At 44.7% G+C, this 14236-nt stretch overlaps 1 protein-coding gene across 3 annotated transcripts in view; it reads right to left on the bottom strand.

Moving 5' to 3' along the window:
* PBX1 (PBX homeobox 1) overlaps positions 1 to 14236 on the bottom strand; it is a 279581-nt gene that overhangs the window by 18330 nt on the left and 247015 nt on the right. For 2 of the 3 annotated variants that reach the window (XM_025892201.2, XM_073884014.1), the window contains 2 exons: positions 13350 to 13462; positions 11889 to 11978 (listed from right to left, as the gene is read on the bottom strand). In XM_025892201.2, the coding sequence (XP_025747986.1) occupies positions 11889 to 11978; positions 13350 to 13462 (203 nt within the window). The remainder of the gene's footprint in view (positions 1 to 11888; positions 11979 to 13349; positions 13463 to 14236) is intronic. The other variant, XM_025892202.2, reaches the window with a different exon arrangement.

The following is a 14236-nucleotide window of genomic DNA, read 5'->3' as shown; positions in this document are numbered from 1 at the left end:
TTAATACAATTATTAAGTGTCATTTTAGCCTGTTAATTTTCTATCCTTATTGTGTTTTAATTGTTCTTTAATTTACTGCTTTATACCACTTCCTTATTTTATTACTACTTGATCTGTTTCATAATCTTTGTAAGTATGTTCTTAGCTGATGTTATTTATTTTAACCACTCACCCTAGCTTATTTTATGCTTTTAGGGTTCTCTTTAGTAATTGTGTGTCCTAATTGCTTTTAACCTTCACTTTGCTGCTTAACACGCAACTTCCTCATCCTCCGGCCATTCTTATCCTCCTGTCTGCTCCCTCGTAGTTCATTAGTATACTCTTTCTTCCTGATTCCAATTCTCTTCTTTCCCAGCTCTTTTTATCTAAATGTTTATCATGGAAGTACAGTTGACACATTTCCTCGCTCTTTCGTATTTAATATGTGTCATTCTTTTTTATACTTAATTTTTAAAATTTTATTCATATTATATTACCCTTGAATTCTGTTACATTTAGTCTTTTATCTATTTTTTAAAAGCTTTTATTTATTTATTTGAGAGAGAGAGAGTGCGTGGGCTGGAGGGAGAAGGAGAGAGAATCTGACGTAGACTCCATGTTGAACGAAGAGCCTCACGATGGTGAGATCACAACCTGAGCCGAAACTAAGAGTAGGTCGCTTAACCTACTGAGTCACCCAGGTGTCCCATTACATTTAGTCTTTTAATGGATTAAAAATGCCAAGTGCTCAGTGTCAACAAAGAGAAGGGACCGTCTCAGTAGACGTCCTACCCAGCAAAGCGAGGTGGTCCCTTCTGTTGGTCTGGAAGAAACTGTGACTTCTGTGGTTGATACCCCGGTTTCTTCAATGCTAACTTCCCCCTAAAACCATTATTTAACATGGGTAAGCTATTAAGTTAATAAGCAAAATTTTCCTCTTCTTCCATTTCTCTGTCCCCAAATTAAAAAAAAAAAAAAAAAAGGATTTCTCTTGACTTCACACATAGACTCCTCAGACAGTCTTGCTGTGTATCTTAATGAACCACCAAATTTCTCCACGAGGAGACACTGAATCTAAAATTTCTGCTCTCTCTCATATGATCACTGGGTCCTTGGATAAGGTGGTTAACCAAACAGAACACAACAGTGATGTAGTGTAGGCTGTATCCAGGGAAGGGCTTTCTATATAATTTTTAGATTTAATTTTAAGAAGAGAACCCACTGGTCTTAAGCACTCTATATGCCACCCCAAAAGGATACATAATGTAATAGTCATAAGTGAGTTCTCACAGTTCTTTTCCCTATCAGCCAGGCTCTAAAATATTTATTATTAGGAAACATAACAGATTCTCTTGGTGTAAGGTTCTTACCAAGTCCCTTCACTTAACGTAAGAAACAGAGGTTCAAGGCTCCCTCTGGACAAAGGGAAAGAACAGAGGCTTTGGAGTCAGACTTGGCTGGGTCCACATCCTGGCTCTATCCCTTTCTGGCTATTTGATCTTGAGTAAACTACTTAATTTCTGAGTCTCTTGTTTTCTCAACCATAAAATGGAGAAGAGAGTGTTAACAAAAACACTGGACTAGGGGAGCCTGGGTGGCTCAGTTGGTTAAGCATCCAACTCTTGATTTTGGCTCAGGTCATGATCTCGTGGCTGTGAGATCAAGCCCCGCATCGGACTCCACACTCAGCAGGGAGTCCGCTGGAGAGTCTCTCTCTCCCTCTGTCCCTCCCCCTGCTCACGCCTCTCTTTCTCTATCTCTCTCAAATAAATAAATCTTACCAAAAAAGATTTAAAAAACCCACACTGGACTGTATTAGGATATACACTAACTGTTACAGTGTTCTCAGTGTGGGTGCTGGTAGAAGCTCAGGTTTGCCTCGAACTTCACACATGAAGTTGGCTGTGCTTTTGCTCTCTTACCTCTCGAAAAGGGCACAGAGTATTCAGCAATGACACTGGGTCTCTCTATGAATCCCAGCTCTGGCAGGAGAGGGGCCTGGTGCTTCTCTCCTTAGAACCTGACCCTCTTCGATTATCCCCTTAGTCTCGGGGTTGGCTGAAGATGGGCTTGCGCACTCCCACGACAGATCACTTCTCTAAGGAGGAACAAAGTACAATTTTGGACCAGTGTGTGGCTTTGAAAAATAACAGGTTTATATAATTTGGGGGAGAGGCTTCAGAACTGGACTTTAAGCTAAAGGGAACTAGAGAAGAAAAGGGAGAAAAAGACAGAAGATGGAGGAGGGGGAGATGTACTATCTTCGAAGTAAGGAAATCCACTATGATTTTCAAATATCATTAGTGTCTATTTTTATGTATTTCAAAAGTTCTTATTATGGCAAAGGGAACATAAGTCCCTTTAAAAGCAGTTATATCAAGTCAGAACCGAGGGCAAGTGTAGAATAAAACATCTGATTTGATATGCGATGGACTTTTTTGCAGTCTGGCTCTCCGATCGAGTGAGGGGGTGAGTGGGGGGGGCGGGGAGGTGAGGGGGGATATCCAACTGCCTATAAAAGGACAGACTACTCTGTGGCCAACTTTGTGCTCCGTCCTTCCTTCACCTTGGTTTTTATTTTTGTAAACTATGAGAAAGGGGTAGACACAAGAAGGTGAAGGATAGTAAACTATTCACAAGTGCATTACATTGGTCAAAACTCAAGAGAACGTACACTTAACCATCTGTATGCTTAACTGCACAAAATTTTACTTTGGAAGAGAAAGAAAACTGTAAACAAATACTGCACACTAGTTAATGACCCCCATACCAGTAATGTTTGGTCAGGCAAACCTGTACGGCTGTCAATTTACTTTTACAATTTACTTTGAAATGCATCAGAAAAGCAAGCTGGCCTGGCAATGGATAGAAGGACACAGACATGGACAGACGTAGGATGAAATACGGATGCCAGATCGTAGGACGTAGACACAGTGGTTTCACTGTGAAATTCTCCCAACTCTTCTGTATGTTGGAAAAACTTTAAAATAAAATGTTGGAAAAATTTTTTTTAGAGGTAGTATCCTTCTTGCAAAAAAAAAAATCAAACCAGAACAACACAACGTAATTCCTTCTCTTAGGTAAGCCCTAAGCAGCGTTCAAATGTGCTTCTTGCTAGAGCAAAGCTTCTCAAAACGAATGTGCTTAGAGATCACCAGGGGATCTGGTTAAAGCACAGTATCTGATTTAACAGTCTTGGTGGGGCTTGAGAGTTTGCATTGCTCACAAGCTGCCAGGTGATGCCGATGTGGCTGATCCGCGGCCAGGCTTTGAACAGGCTAGCAGGCCAGGGGGGAGGGAACAGCTAAGCAGTGGCTACCAGCAAAGGCCCTGGGGCACCTGGGAAATCTGAAACAGAGATGGGACCTCCTATAAGCTCCACACGGTTTTTAGATGTAAAGAAAGGGTGCAAGATGAGTTCAAAGACATGTCCAGCTTAGGCTTGAAAATTATTAGGTTAGATGAATGGATGGCTGACAGAGTTGACAATTACTGCAAATAGAACCACAATAAATGTGGCATTTATATATTTATATTTTAAACCTTCCCCCATATTCTTTCATGGTTTAAAGCATATGATTATGCTAACCTCAGTTAACTTCTCGTACACGGTTACTTTTTAATAAAGAGTTCTATTTACTTTAGGAAAGGCTGATTTAGGCAGAAAGCATGTTTCCTTGTGGTCTGTGTTAGGAAGTTGGCTCTGTTTTCACAGCGTGGTCACAGTGTCAATACGATCGTCCCATGTTTGGTGGCCCCTACGTGGCTTGGCGGGGAATCTAGCACTGCATTATACAACATGGCAGCGACTCGCCATGTGTGGCTCTTAAAATTTCAGTTAATTCAAATTAGATACAGTTACAAATTTGGCTTTTCAGTCACACTAGTCACATTTCAAGTGCTCAACAGCCATGTGGGGCTAATGGTTAACTTATTGGCCAGCACTAAAATAGAACATTTCCATCAGTGTAAAACGTTCTTTCGGACAGCATGCTTCTACAAGGAAAGACTAGTTTTTGGCACAGTTACTTGTAAAGTCTCTAAAAGAATGGCAAACGTCAATCCATGTTTCTAAGCCACTCACATTTTTAGTTGATAGGAATAGGATTATATATGTAAACTCCTCACAATGGCCATTCCCCAAATTCTTTAAAATAATATTATTTTGGCTATATTGGGTGGTATAGACCTTCTGTTTCAGAGAAGCAGGGACGGAATGAGCTAACTCTCAGCCTTTCTAGCATTCTGTGACTCTACTGAGTGCCAAAACCATGTCTTATTGACATCCGTGTGGCCCATGATAGATATTAGGTCATCAATAAACATTTGTTTAATAAAGCATTTACTCATTTATTTACTTATCTGGTCAGCTGTTCCAGATTCAAATCAGTCCCACCTTCTGCCTTACTTCTCCATCAAACTGGAGAATAGAAACACTTTGCATTTAGAGATGTGGAAAAGAACTTCCCCAAACTCAAATAGAGCCAGAGGTTAAGTAGAGATGGTTTTTTAAAAAGTACCAAATTTAAAAATAACAACTGGATTTTCTAAGACAGAGGTCTAACATGTTATCTGAAAACAAGCTAAGAACATGGAACTCCTTCCCAGAAGGCAAGAAGCCATCAGCAGAAATCGATGCCAACGTTTCCCACAATTAAATTCAGCCGATTTCATTAGCTTAATATTTACTGAGGTCGAGAGGGGCCGTACCACTTTCAGGAGCAACTACAAAAACAAACTGCCCTTTTGAGGTTGTGAAATTTTTCTTTATAGAGCAGAAGGCGGCACTGACTTGAGTCTGGAACGCCCAAGGACAGCATGGCTGCAGGGCCAAATGTGGGCCAAACTGGGCAGGGTGCTATAAAATATCAATACCAGTGAAAACAGCATGATGTACAATTGTCATCTCACAGATGGGACTCTTCAAGAACACAAATTTCTCTTTAATTTATAGCTTTGAACTATTACCCTTCCTGTTGTAGTTTCCTAGAAATGGGAAAACACCATGTTTCATAAGCAGAATATGATCCTGGATGAGGCCAGCAGGAAACGGAGTCCTATTAAGGGAAAGTGATTTGTCCACAGTCACATGGGCAAAAAGCAGAAACAGATATGCATATGTACACGCACAGCCACACACGCACTATGAATGTGATCACATCTGGAGTGATCGCATCACTAGGTTTAAGATCAACCAAATTCTTTGTGACTACTTCTACAAAGGGATAAGGAGTCTCCACAAAGGGATATGTATTCTTGTAAGCCCACGGTATGGCTTTTTGTGGGGAGAGGAAGGTAGATTTCTCCAACTACTGCTGGTTGGTCTTGAATTCCTCTCTTTTACTGTGTAACTCACTTCCAGATTCCCTCCTAAGCTTCAGAGTTGATTGGCTCCCCGTTCGAGTCTTCCAGAACAGGAAACCTGATCGCAAAGCACTGAGTAAGATTGAAAACTAAAACATGCGCTGTAAAATCAGATTGGCATCAGGATTTTACATCATCTCAGGTCCAGGCCTTCCCCAACCTGACCTGGATATAAGAGGACATCGCCTTCTTCCCCAAGGTCAAAAATACTATGGATGGCTTATTTATTGAATGGATGGATGGATGGGTGGATGGATGAATACATGAACACATGAATGCCTGAGTGTATCAAGATGCCATTGGACGATGTGGCCTCATTTGTTTTCTGTACCTTGAAGGGCTTCCACCTGGCCACTGGGGAGAAACAATGGATTACATATGAAATTACAATATTGAGCTTTTGTTGCTTCTCCAACTATTGTGGGCTCAAATAAAATGTTTTCCAGTTCTCAAATGCTGAGTTGGTATGGTATTAAGTTTTAAAAGCCTCATCAAGTAAGAAGCTAAAGGGGCTTCCCCCATTTTCTTTCGACTCTGCCATAAAGGCAAGCCAGGTTGGAAGCTTCTGGAAGGCAGGAGTCCATCTACACCATTCCTGCTGCCTTCAAACCCTCCAGATATTGGTTCACCATGTTCAGACCTGTCATTCTCATCATTCCCTCTACCCCTACAGAGGGCTGTTCACAAGTCCCCAGGTGCGGCACTGGGAGGCACCTGAAGGAAGCTAACTGGAGAGCATATCTGGATATATTTTCATACCTTCAAATTTCAAATTCCACTTGGCAAAACAGAAGAATTAAAACTTCATATAATTAAAATGAGTTTTTAAAGATTTGCATATGAATTTTAATTATCACTCTAACTTCCCAGTCCTACAATTCCACGTGGCAACATCTTATTAATATATACTTTAAGTGGAAGGAGGTCTCTCAGAAGTAGTTAAGAAAAAATTAAAATGATGGCACGTAGCCAAGTATTACCAAGTAACTCTCTGATATCCAAGCACCTACAATGCGTTCACCTCAATAGGATGCTATTTTCATCCTAATGATTTATAGGTTATTTATTTTCTTAATAAATGTCCTTTCCCCCCCTCCTTGGCTTAACACAGGAGAAAAGCAAACCAAAACAAAACTACGTATGCTATGGTTTACAAAGCTAAAAGTTTCATCTCTATTTTTCCACTCCTATAATTATCACAGAGCAACACAGACAAAATGCCTCTGTCATAAACTGAAGTTGATGGCACTCTGCCTTTTCAGAGAGAACACTACCACTTTATTTCCATCTTCACTAAAACTCTTGAATAAGAAACATCTTACAGGGGTTTCTATTTATGTTTAAGATTGGCTGGAGTCAATGCACTCCCTCAACTCACATTTGAAAATAATTAAAAATAAAGTGCTTTGCCCCTGAAGAATAATGCTTTCTGCTACCACATATCTCTGAGAATTCAACGGGAAACGTTGGCGTAAGGAAAGCTCTTCCTCCTTCCCATTTAGGACCTCAAGATACAATAGGAGCGGAAGCAATGGGGCAGGCTAGAAGGAAGGCCAGAGGCTAAGTCTCTCAAAAGAGTTCTCTAGGGAGTGCAGTCTATGATTGAGTCTGGCGTCCCTGGAGCTGAAATTGAGAACCAAAGACTGTACTTGTAGATCTCTAGATCTAGATCTAGAACTCTAGATATCCACTCTAGAACTATCCAGCTGAAAGGGAATTTAGAGCTTGCTTCTCTGGTAAATTTCACAGATGAAGCAAAAATACAGTGTTGACGGGACTTTATCAAAAGAAAAGGCACGGGAAGGATTTAAGTTTCCCAGTTTCTAGTTGCCTCTACCTCCCACAAGTTTGTCCGTGGATGTTCCAGTCCCACATCTGGTGGAGACAATGTTATATGGCTACATGGATGGTATCCCACAAACAGGTGTTGACACAGGGATTCTTTTAGGACAAGAGGAGTTCTGCAGAATTCAAAGGGATCATCCTCTTGGCAATATCACCACTATAGAGCTTTATGTATCTAATGCTGATTTGAATTGGATTCTCAGAGAATCTGCACTGGCCAAAAAGTTTAGAAATTTTTTATAAAAAGGAAGACTTGGGGCACCTGGGTGGCAGTCAGTTGAGCGTCTGATTCTTGGTTTTAGCTCAGATCATGATCTTGGGGTCATGGGATCGAGCCCCATGTTGGGCTTTGTGCTCAGCAGGGAGTCTCTACAGGATTCTCTCTGCCCCCACTCTCTCTCTCTCTCATAAATACATAAATAAAATCTTTTTTTAAATTATTTTTTTAATTTTTTTAAGATTTTATTTATTTATTTGACATAGCAAGAGAGAGCACAAGCAGGAAGAGCAGCAGAGGGAGAAGCAGGCTCCCCACTGAGCAAGGGGCCCGATGCGGGACTCGATCCCAGGGCCCTGGGATCATGACCTGAGCCGAAGGCAGACGCTTAACCGACTGAGCCACCCAGGCGTCCCCATAAATAAAATCTTTTATATAAAAAGGAAGACTTAAGAAACCTTTTGAATCAGAAACATGATGTATTTGTGGGTTAGTAAAGCATTTAAAATAAAAATCATTTCCAGATACTTTACTGTTATGTAAGATGTGGCTATTGGTTACTAAATAAATACACTTTCTAAATTCAGTGGCGACTTGTCTTCTCCTACCTGATTTAGTCATCAGTCAACATGTTCTGAGCAAGTAATACAGGCATTGAGGAAATATTTAGGAAATATATGGGAGCGGAGGACACGAAGACCAACTAAGTCTGTCTTGTCTGTTCACGTATCTGTAATACAAGAGAATGTGTGATAAAGCGGAGAGAAGCAGGGAAGAAGGGCTGAGGAGGATAACCTGGGCAGCCAGGAGGAACTGGCTGTTGGAGCACAAGTATGATTTTGAGAGTGGGGAGGCATGGGGAAGGTGGCACAGGAACGAAGGACATTTACGTAGATGGCAGCCTGGTGCAATGTAAGGGGGATGTGCGCAACCAGGTATGGATGAACTGACTATGTTGCCCAGCACTCACATTTTGCCTGGATGTCAGGGGGTTGAGGTAGAAGGGCAGGTAGATCAGGACCAGGGTGTGGGAGACTCTGAGTGTCAGACTTGGGGTGTGATCTTGCTTAGGTAGGCAACAGACAGGTGCTGGTGATTTCTGGGGAAGGAATGGCCGAATTCAGAGGGTGTGTGCAGGAGAAAGGAGACCCTGAAGTCAGTAACAGTAATGAGAAAATGATCACAATGGCCAAGCCGATGAACTATTCTAGAACTAGGACAGTGGTAGTGAGAAAGGAAAGAGGAGAATGAACGTGAGAACTGAGTGATTTAAGTCTGTCTGATTGACAGGAAGTGCAATAACCTCCCTCCATTACTCAGAGCCACACTAACCTGCTAAGTACTCTGCCCATTGTCATCTGAGAGCACAAAGGACTTACGGATGTATAATCTAACGCTCACCACCGCTAACGAAGGGGGTGTTTTAAGACTTGCACAACTCTACATCCATGTCCAAAGCATATCTTTCCATCAGAAGAGAAAAAAAGTGACAACCGTGTCCTAACCAATCCTCACTAGGAACCGCCTACTGCGAAAACCGCTCACACAAGAGGAGAAAAAAAGGTCAAATTAGAAAGTTATCGCTTGTAACATTTCATCCTGCATTCATGTGGAACCATTTCTGCTTTGCCAAGCCTCTTCCTACTTATTTTCTCATTTTCCCTAAAGCAGCCCTTGGGGTATTAATAAAGTGTGGGAACTACTGGCCCCGTTTTACGGAAGAGAGGTACAATGCCTGCCCATGGTCACACGGGAGCAACCAGGCCCGGAGTCTCCCAGCATCTCCCGACCTTCCACGCCTTCACCACGTGGGCTCAGTGAAAGGCGAGGAAGTGGTCTGAACTTCACGGGATTTAAAATAGACACTGGTTGGATAAGATATGGGTGCTATGAAAACCCAGCCAGGGGAAGCAGATGAAGGCTGCCCAGAAAATGTCCTCCACCAAGTGAAACACAATCCAGAGTCCAGCTGGGAATTCCATTGCTGCCTTGGGTTTAGGAATTGTTTATTTTTATTTCTTGGCTCGGGCCTTTCATTCCTGCCCTTGTCTCTTGTCATCTCCCTCCTTGCCCCTCTTTCTTCTCCTGGAAGCCAGAGCCTGGCTCCTCACATACACACACGTCCGCGTTGTACACCACTGTCTAAAAATACAGCTCGCTCTAAAAAGCTTTATCTCCTGCAGGTGGCATAATTTAAAGATTTAAAATGGACACCCAAGGAACGTATCATATCACGATCAGCCTTCGAATCATTTACCCTGCTTATTAAAGACCCAGAAATAAAATAAACACAGTTCCCAGGGGAAAAGAACTGCACACACAATGAGGGACTCTTGAGAGTGGCATTTTCAAGCCCAGTTTCTGTGGTGACCTTATGTAATCAGACATAATTGTCTGCACATGTCTGGTTACAATCTTTCAGAAATGATTCCCAGCCCATCCGATAGCATCAGAGGGGTCCATGTTGACCCCCGCAGAGTCTGAGCACCACCCTCTTCTACACTATCCAATTAGGAAGCGAGGATGCCACACGGTGGAACTGTGAGCCCATTTCCCGCCTACTCGCACAGGCTTTCTGCAGCTCATATTCTCCTCCCCACACTCTGGTACTTTCCTCATGTTCTTGTCTTCCACTTATACAGAGCAAAGCTTTTTCTGGAAAAATCTTTTGAGACAGAAGATGTATCTCAAAAAGACTCAGAAAACGCGTAAATTCGTATGTGCTTGAACTGCCTCCTCCCCCCCTCTCCCCCCACCCCCGACAAGCACAGAGCAACCTCATTCGTCTGGGGTCCGTTTTTGAGAACATACTTCTCCACCACAGTATCTTGTGTTTTTCTAAGCAGGCTTCCAGCAAGCCAGCCATTAACATAGTAATTGTAATTAGCATAAGCGCAAGAAGAGAAGAATGCCTCTGCTCTGGAAAATCCTTTCTGGAAAAGTGACAGGATTGCCCAGAGTACCATTCAACGGGGTTAGCTTTGCCCTCCTCCGTCTCTTGCCAGACAAGGACTTGATAAATATCATACAAATTCAGAGGGGATTCTGCCTAAAGAAGGTAGAAAATAAAGCGCTCCTAACTGGCCGGGGCCTTAAAAAGTCACCAAGACACTTATGACCTGGTACTTGACTGTCTCCTCTGACATCCTGACCGAGTCGCTGGCTACGCCATGTTTGAACGCCCTGATGACGTGGCATTCTTGACCTCCAGAGGCAGCCAATCCCTTCTCTGGACGACTCTGACTGGGAGAAAGACTCATCAAAGGTCAAAGTGAGATGTGGTTTCTCTGAATCTTCTACTTAGTGCTCCTGTCCTTGCCCGGCTTAGATCACTCATGACCAATCTAATCTTCCTCACAAATAACGTGTCTAAAACTACTATATACCACCCACAGCTTCTCCTTTATGGGCTAAGAATTCCTAATTCTCACAACCAGTCCTTGTGATGAAACTGTTGGCATTCTGTTGATTCCTTCCAGTCTCGCCTGAGTCGTGTCTGATTTGACCAACGCAGGGTCAAAGGAGCCCTCACTTCCCCCACTGCACACACTCTACCTCAATTAGTATAGACTAGGATGACATTAACACGTCATGCCTGCCTTTCCTTCATCCCATCCCCAATTCATTTGAATCCTAACACCAGAAACAAACAACCACAACAAAATCATCACCATCAATCAACCACAGTTTTCTTCTATAGTTCTGAGCGAATGGTTCTACTGGAGCCTCCTGTGACCTCTAAAAGCCCAGGAAATGACCCCTGATCTAAAGAACAGCCTCCTTTTCCAGGCTGCCTCTTGCCCTCGCTTGCTGTCACCGCTGCTGAGATAGCGGACGATTGATCTGAGAAATCAAGTTGGATTGCTGTCCCAAATCTACATTCGGTTCTCCTTGTGTCTGTCTGATCGATTTCACTCTGTGCGACACAGCTTGTCGCTATGAATTTTCATGCTAGTCAGAAGCCGCCAGCGCGCCCAAGAACGAGAGGAGGGTCCCGGCACCCCTCCCCGTCCCTTCCACGTCCCCAGCCTCGGCGTTAATTTCTTTCTGGTTTCCATCCTTAGCCAGACTGGAGAAAGGTGCTTTTTTGGACCACAGACCTGGATGCAGTGGATCTGGGCTACCGGTTTTCCTGCCCGGGGTCCCCGGGCCCCGGCTCGTGGTGACATTTCCGACCGCTGTTGTGCTACATGTCACCTGTTCAGCAGGCGCCTCTCAGCTGCACGCGAGTGGCCGCAGGTGCCAGGCGGACACTGATTGGGTGTGACAGCCCTCGACGCCAGCTGCCCGCGTGCACCCTGCCCGTCGTCACTTTCTTGCGGGGAGAATGCCGCCGACGGCGTGGCCGATATGGAAACGAGAAACTAAGGGACCGTAAAGCTAAGAGAGGTCCTACTAAGTGGCATTCCGAGCCCTACGGCTTTGAAATAATTGGTTATGAGAGAATAAAAACAAAGGGGGTGGGGGAGCCTTGTTTTCTTACACTGATGCCCTGCGGACTGTACATCTGACTGGCTGCGAGTCCGTCACTGTATCCTCCTGTCTGGCTGATAACATGGCGAAGGGTATCCACCTAAACAGATGAACAACAACAGAGAGGAGATTAGTCAGGGAGATGCAGGGGGAAGGAGGCAGAGCATCATCACGCAAGCTACAATGTGGGCATGCCGGACCGACACAGTCCCGGCCGAGGTATCCTTCCCGGGAGGGGGCCGCTGGGAGGAGGCCGGCCTCTCTAGCTGCCAAATCCGTTTTCCTTTCTGAGTTCAGTCAGCAGGACGGGAACACGGTCAAAGGCACCTGGGATGCCCACCACTGAAACTAACCCACAGCGCTGCAGGAGACAGTGGGGGCTGGGGGGCAGGGGGCAGTGAGAGGGGACAGAGTGAAGGAGCTCCCCCGCCTCTGGAGAGATCACCCTACATCGCTTCACCCTATGCAAGTCCAGGCTCCGTCTGGAGGGGGCTTGGGCAGCCGCCTGCCAGAGAGCGCGGTACGTGACTAACACTGTCCTCGTGAGGACTCAGATGATGGCTAGCTGTGTGGTCACTCGACCAGATTGACCATGGCTCCTCATACTTGTCCCCAGGCCGTGTTTCCTGAATCACTGGCCAGGTGGTTTCTTCCAGGCGTGAAGTGCTTCCTGTTGCACATGCAGGATGGGAGACTGGGCTAATGGGGCTCAGAACTTCCCTAGCCATTCTGACCCAGAGCATTCGACTGGACCCTCTCACGGCAGGCTCTGTGCTGAGACAGTAGTAGGCTGGCTTCCTGCGATGTAGTGAAGGCAGGCTTTACACCACACGACCTGACTTCGCTTCCCAACATGGGCTCTGACTCTTGACCAGAAACCCAAGTCCCTTGACCTCAAGGATGATTGAGAAGATGAGTTTAGTCAACCTGGCCAGGTGTTTTTAAAGCTTGAAACGAAAATAGGAGATACAAAGGTATTTGCCTACTCATCAATTACCTCCTTATTTGGCAAATATGGAGTGTGGGAAACCCACAAACAAGAGGGAGACCTGCAACGTCACACAACGGACTGAACTCCTCCTCCCTTTCCCTTCAGTGAAGAAAGAATATGCTGGTTCTACATGCCCGATGGGCCTTGGTCACCTCACCCTGTGCTTGCTTCTCTCCTGCTTTCCCAGTGTGGCTGACAAGCCAGAGCCAAATGCATTCACAAAGTGTGGACGAGATTCCCCATGACCACAGTTGTCTTTGGTTTGGTTTGGTTTTGTCGTTGGCAAGATTTTGTTTCTACATTTCCCTCTCTCTCTCTCTCCCCGTTTCTCTCTTCCTCTCTCTCTCTCTCTCCCTCTCTCACCCTCTCCCTCGCTCTCTCTTCCTCTCTCTCTCTGGACAGGACTGGCGAGTGCCAATACAACCGAGGGCTCTTGGACTCCAATGCATTCACCTGGTGGCACATTGGCTGGGTCCCTACCTGTGACTGCACGTTGGCTCCAACCTGGGCCCCTTGGTAAGAGTCCCCATTGAGTGACTGCACGCCCATGAACAAATCTCCAGAGTTTGACATGTTAAAAGAACTGGAAGAACCTGGAAAGGAAAGAGTGAGGCACCTGAATCACAGAAAGGAAAAGGCTCAACCCCTGCAACTAACAGCCAAGAGGAAGAATGACATGCAAAGCAACCCCCCCCAAATAAACACTAAAATAAAAATAACATCAACAGAGTCTGGTTAGTAGCATGAAGAACAGAGCAAGCAATAAAGGGTGCATATCGCTCATGTTATGTGAAGCCACATCTTACTGCAAGTTGTCAATAGGACTGTGTCCCCTTAATGACTTCAAGCTGAGAAAGGGAGTATTTATTTGCATTTATTCTTCTCAACTTAGTCTATTTGAATTGGAAATGGTCCCCAGGACCTCTCTTTCATGGCCGCAAAATTCTAGGGGTTGCCAGGGGACCACAAGCTGAAGAATATGGGCTAGTCAATGGTACTTCCGTCACCATGATGGAGCACACGAGCTATTTGGCTGGTTTCCAAACACGCTATTGCCAACCCATCTGCCCTCACGTGGGAAGCCGCCCCGGTGAGGGAGGGTGGGGCGTGCGTGAAGGCAATGCCACACATTAGGGCTGGCCCCGGGATGGGGAGTCCATTGACATTCCTGATTTCTAGAAAGAAGGTCAAGCTCCTTGCTGGGTGGCAAGCAGCCCAAGAGAGCCTCAAGGACTGCAAGAAGAATGTGAGAATGGTGACGTCTTCCCTTGCCACCTGCTATGATGGAGGAACGTGAAACAGAATAATGGGCCCGGAATTCCGAAGCATGCATGAAATATGAAATGCTAATAATAACACTTACGATA

This window comes from Callorhinus ursinus, unplaced genomic scaffold (assembly GCF_003265705.2).
Source record: "Callorhinus ursinus isolate GAN/ISIS: 27379988/994484 unplaced genomic scaffold, GSC_fseal_2.0 scaffold54, whole genome shotgun sequence".
Taxonomy (NCBI): Eukaryota; Metazoa; Chordata; class Mammalia; order Carnivora; family Otariidae; genus Callorhinus; species Callorhinus ursinus.
This window is presented reverse-complemented; position numbering and strand designations above follow the sequence as displayed.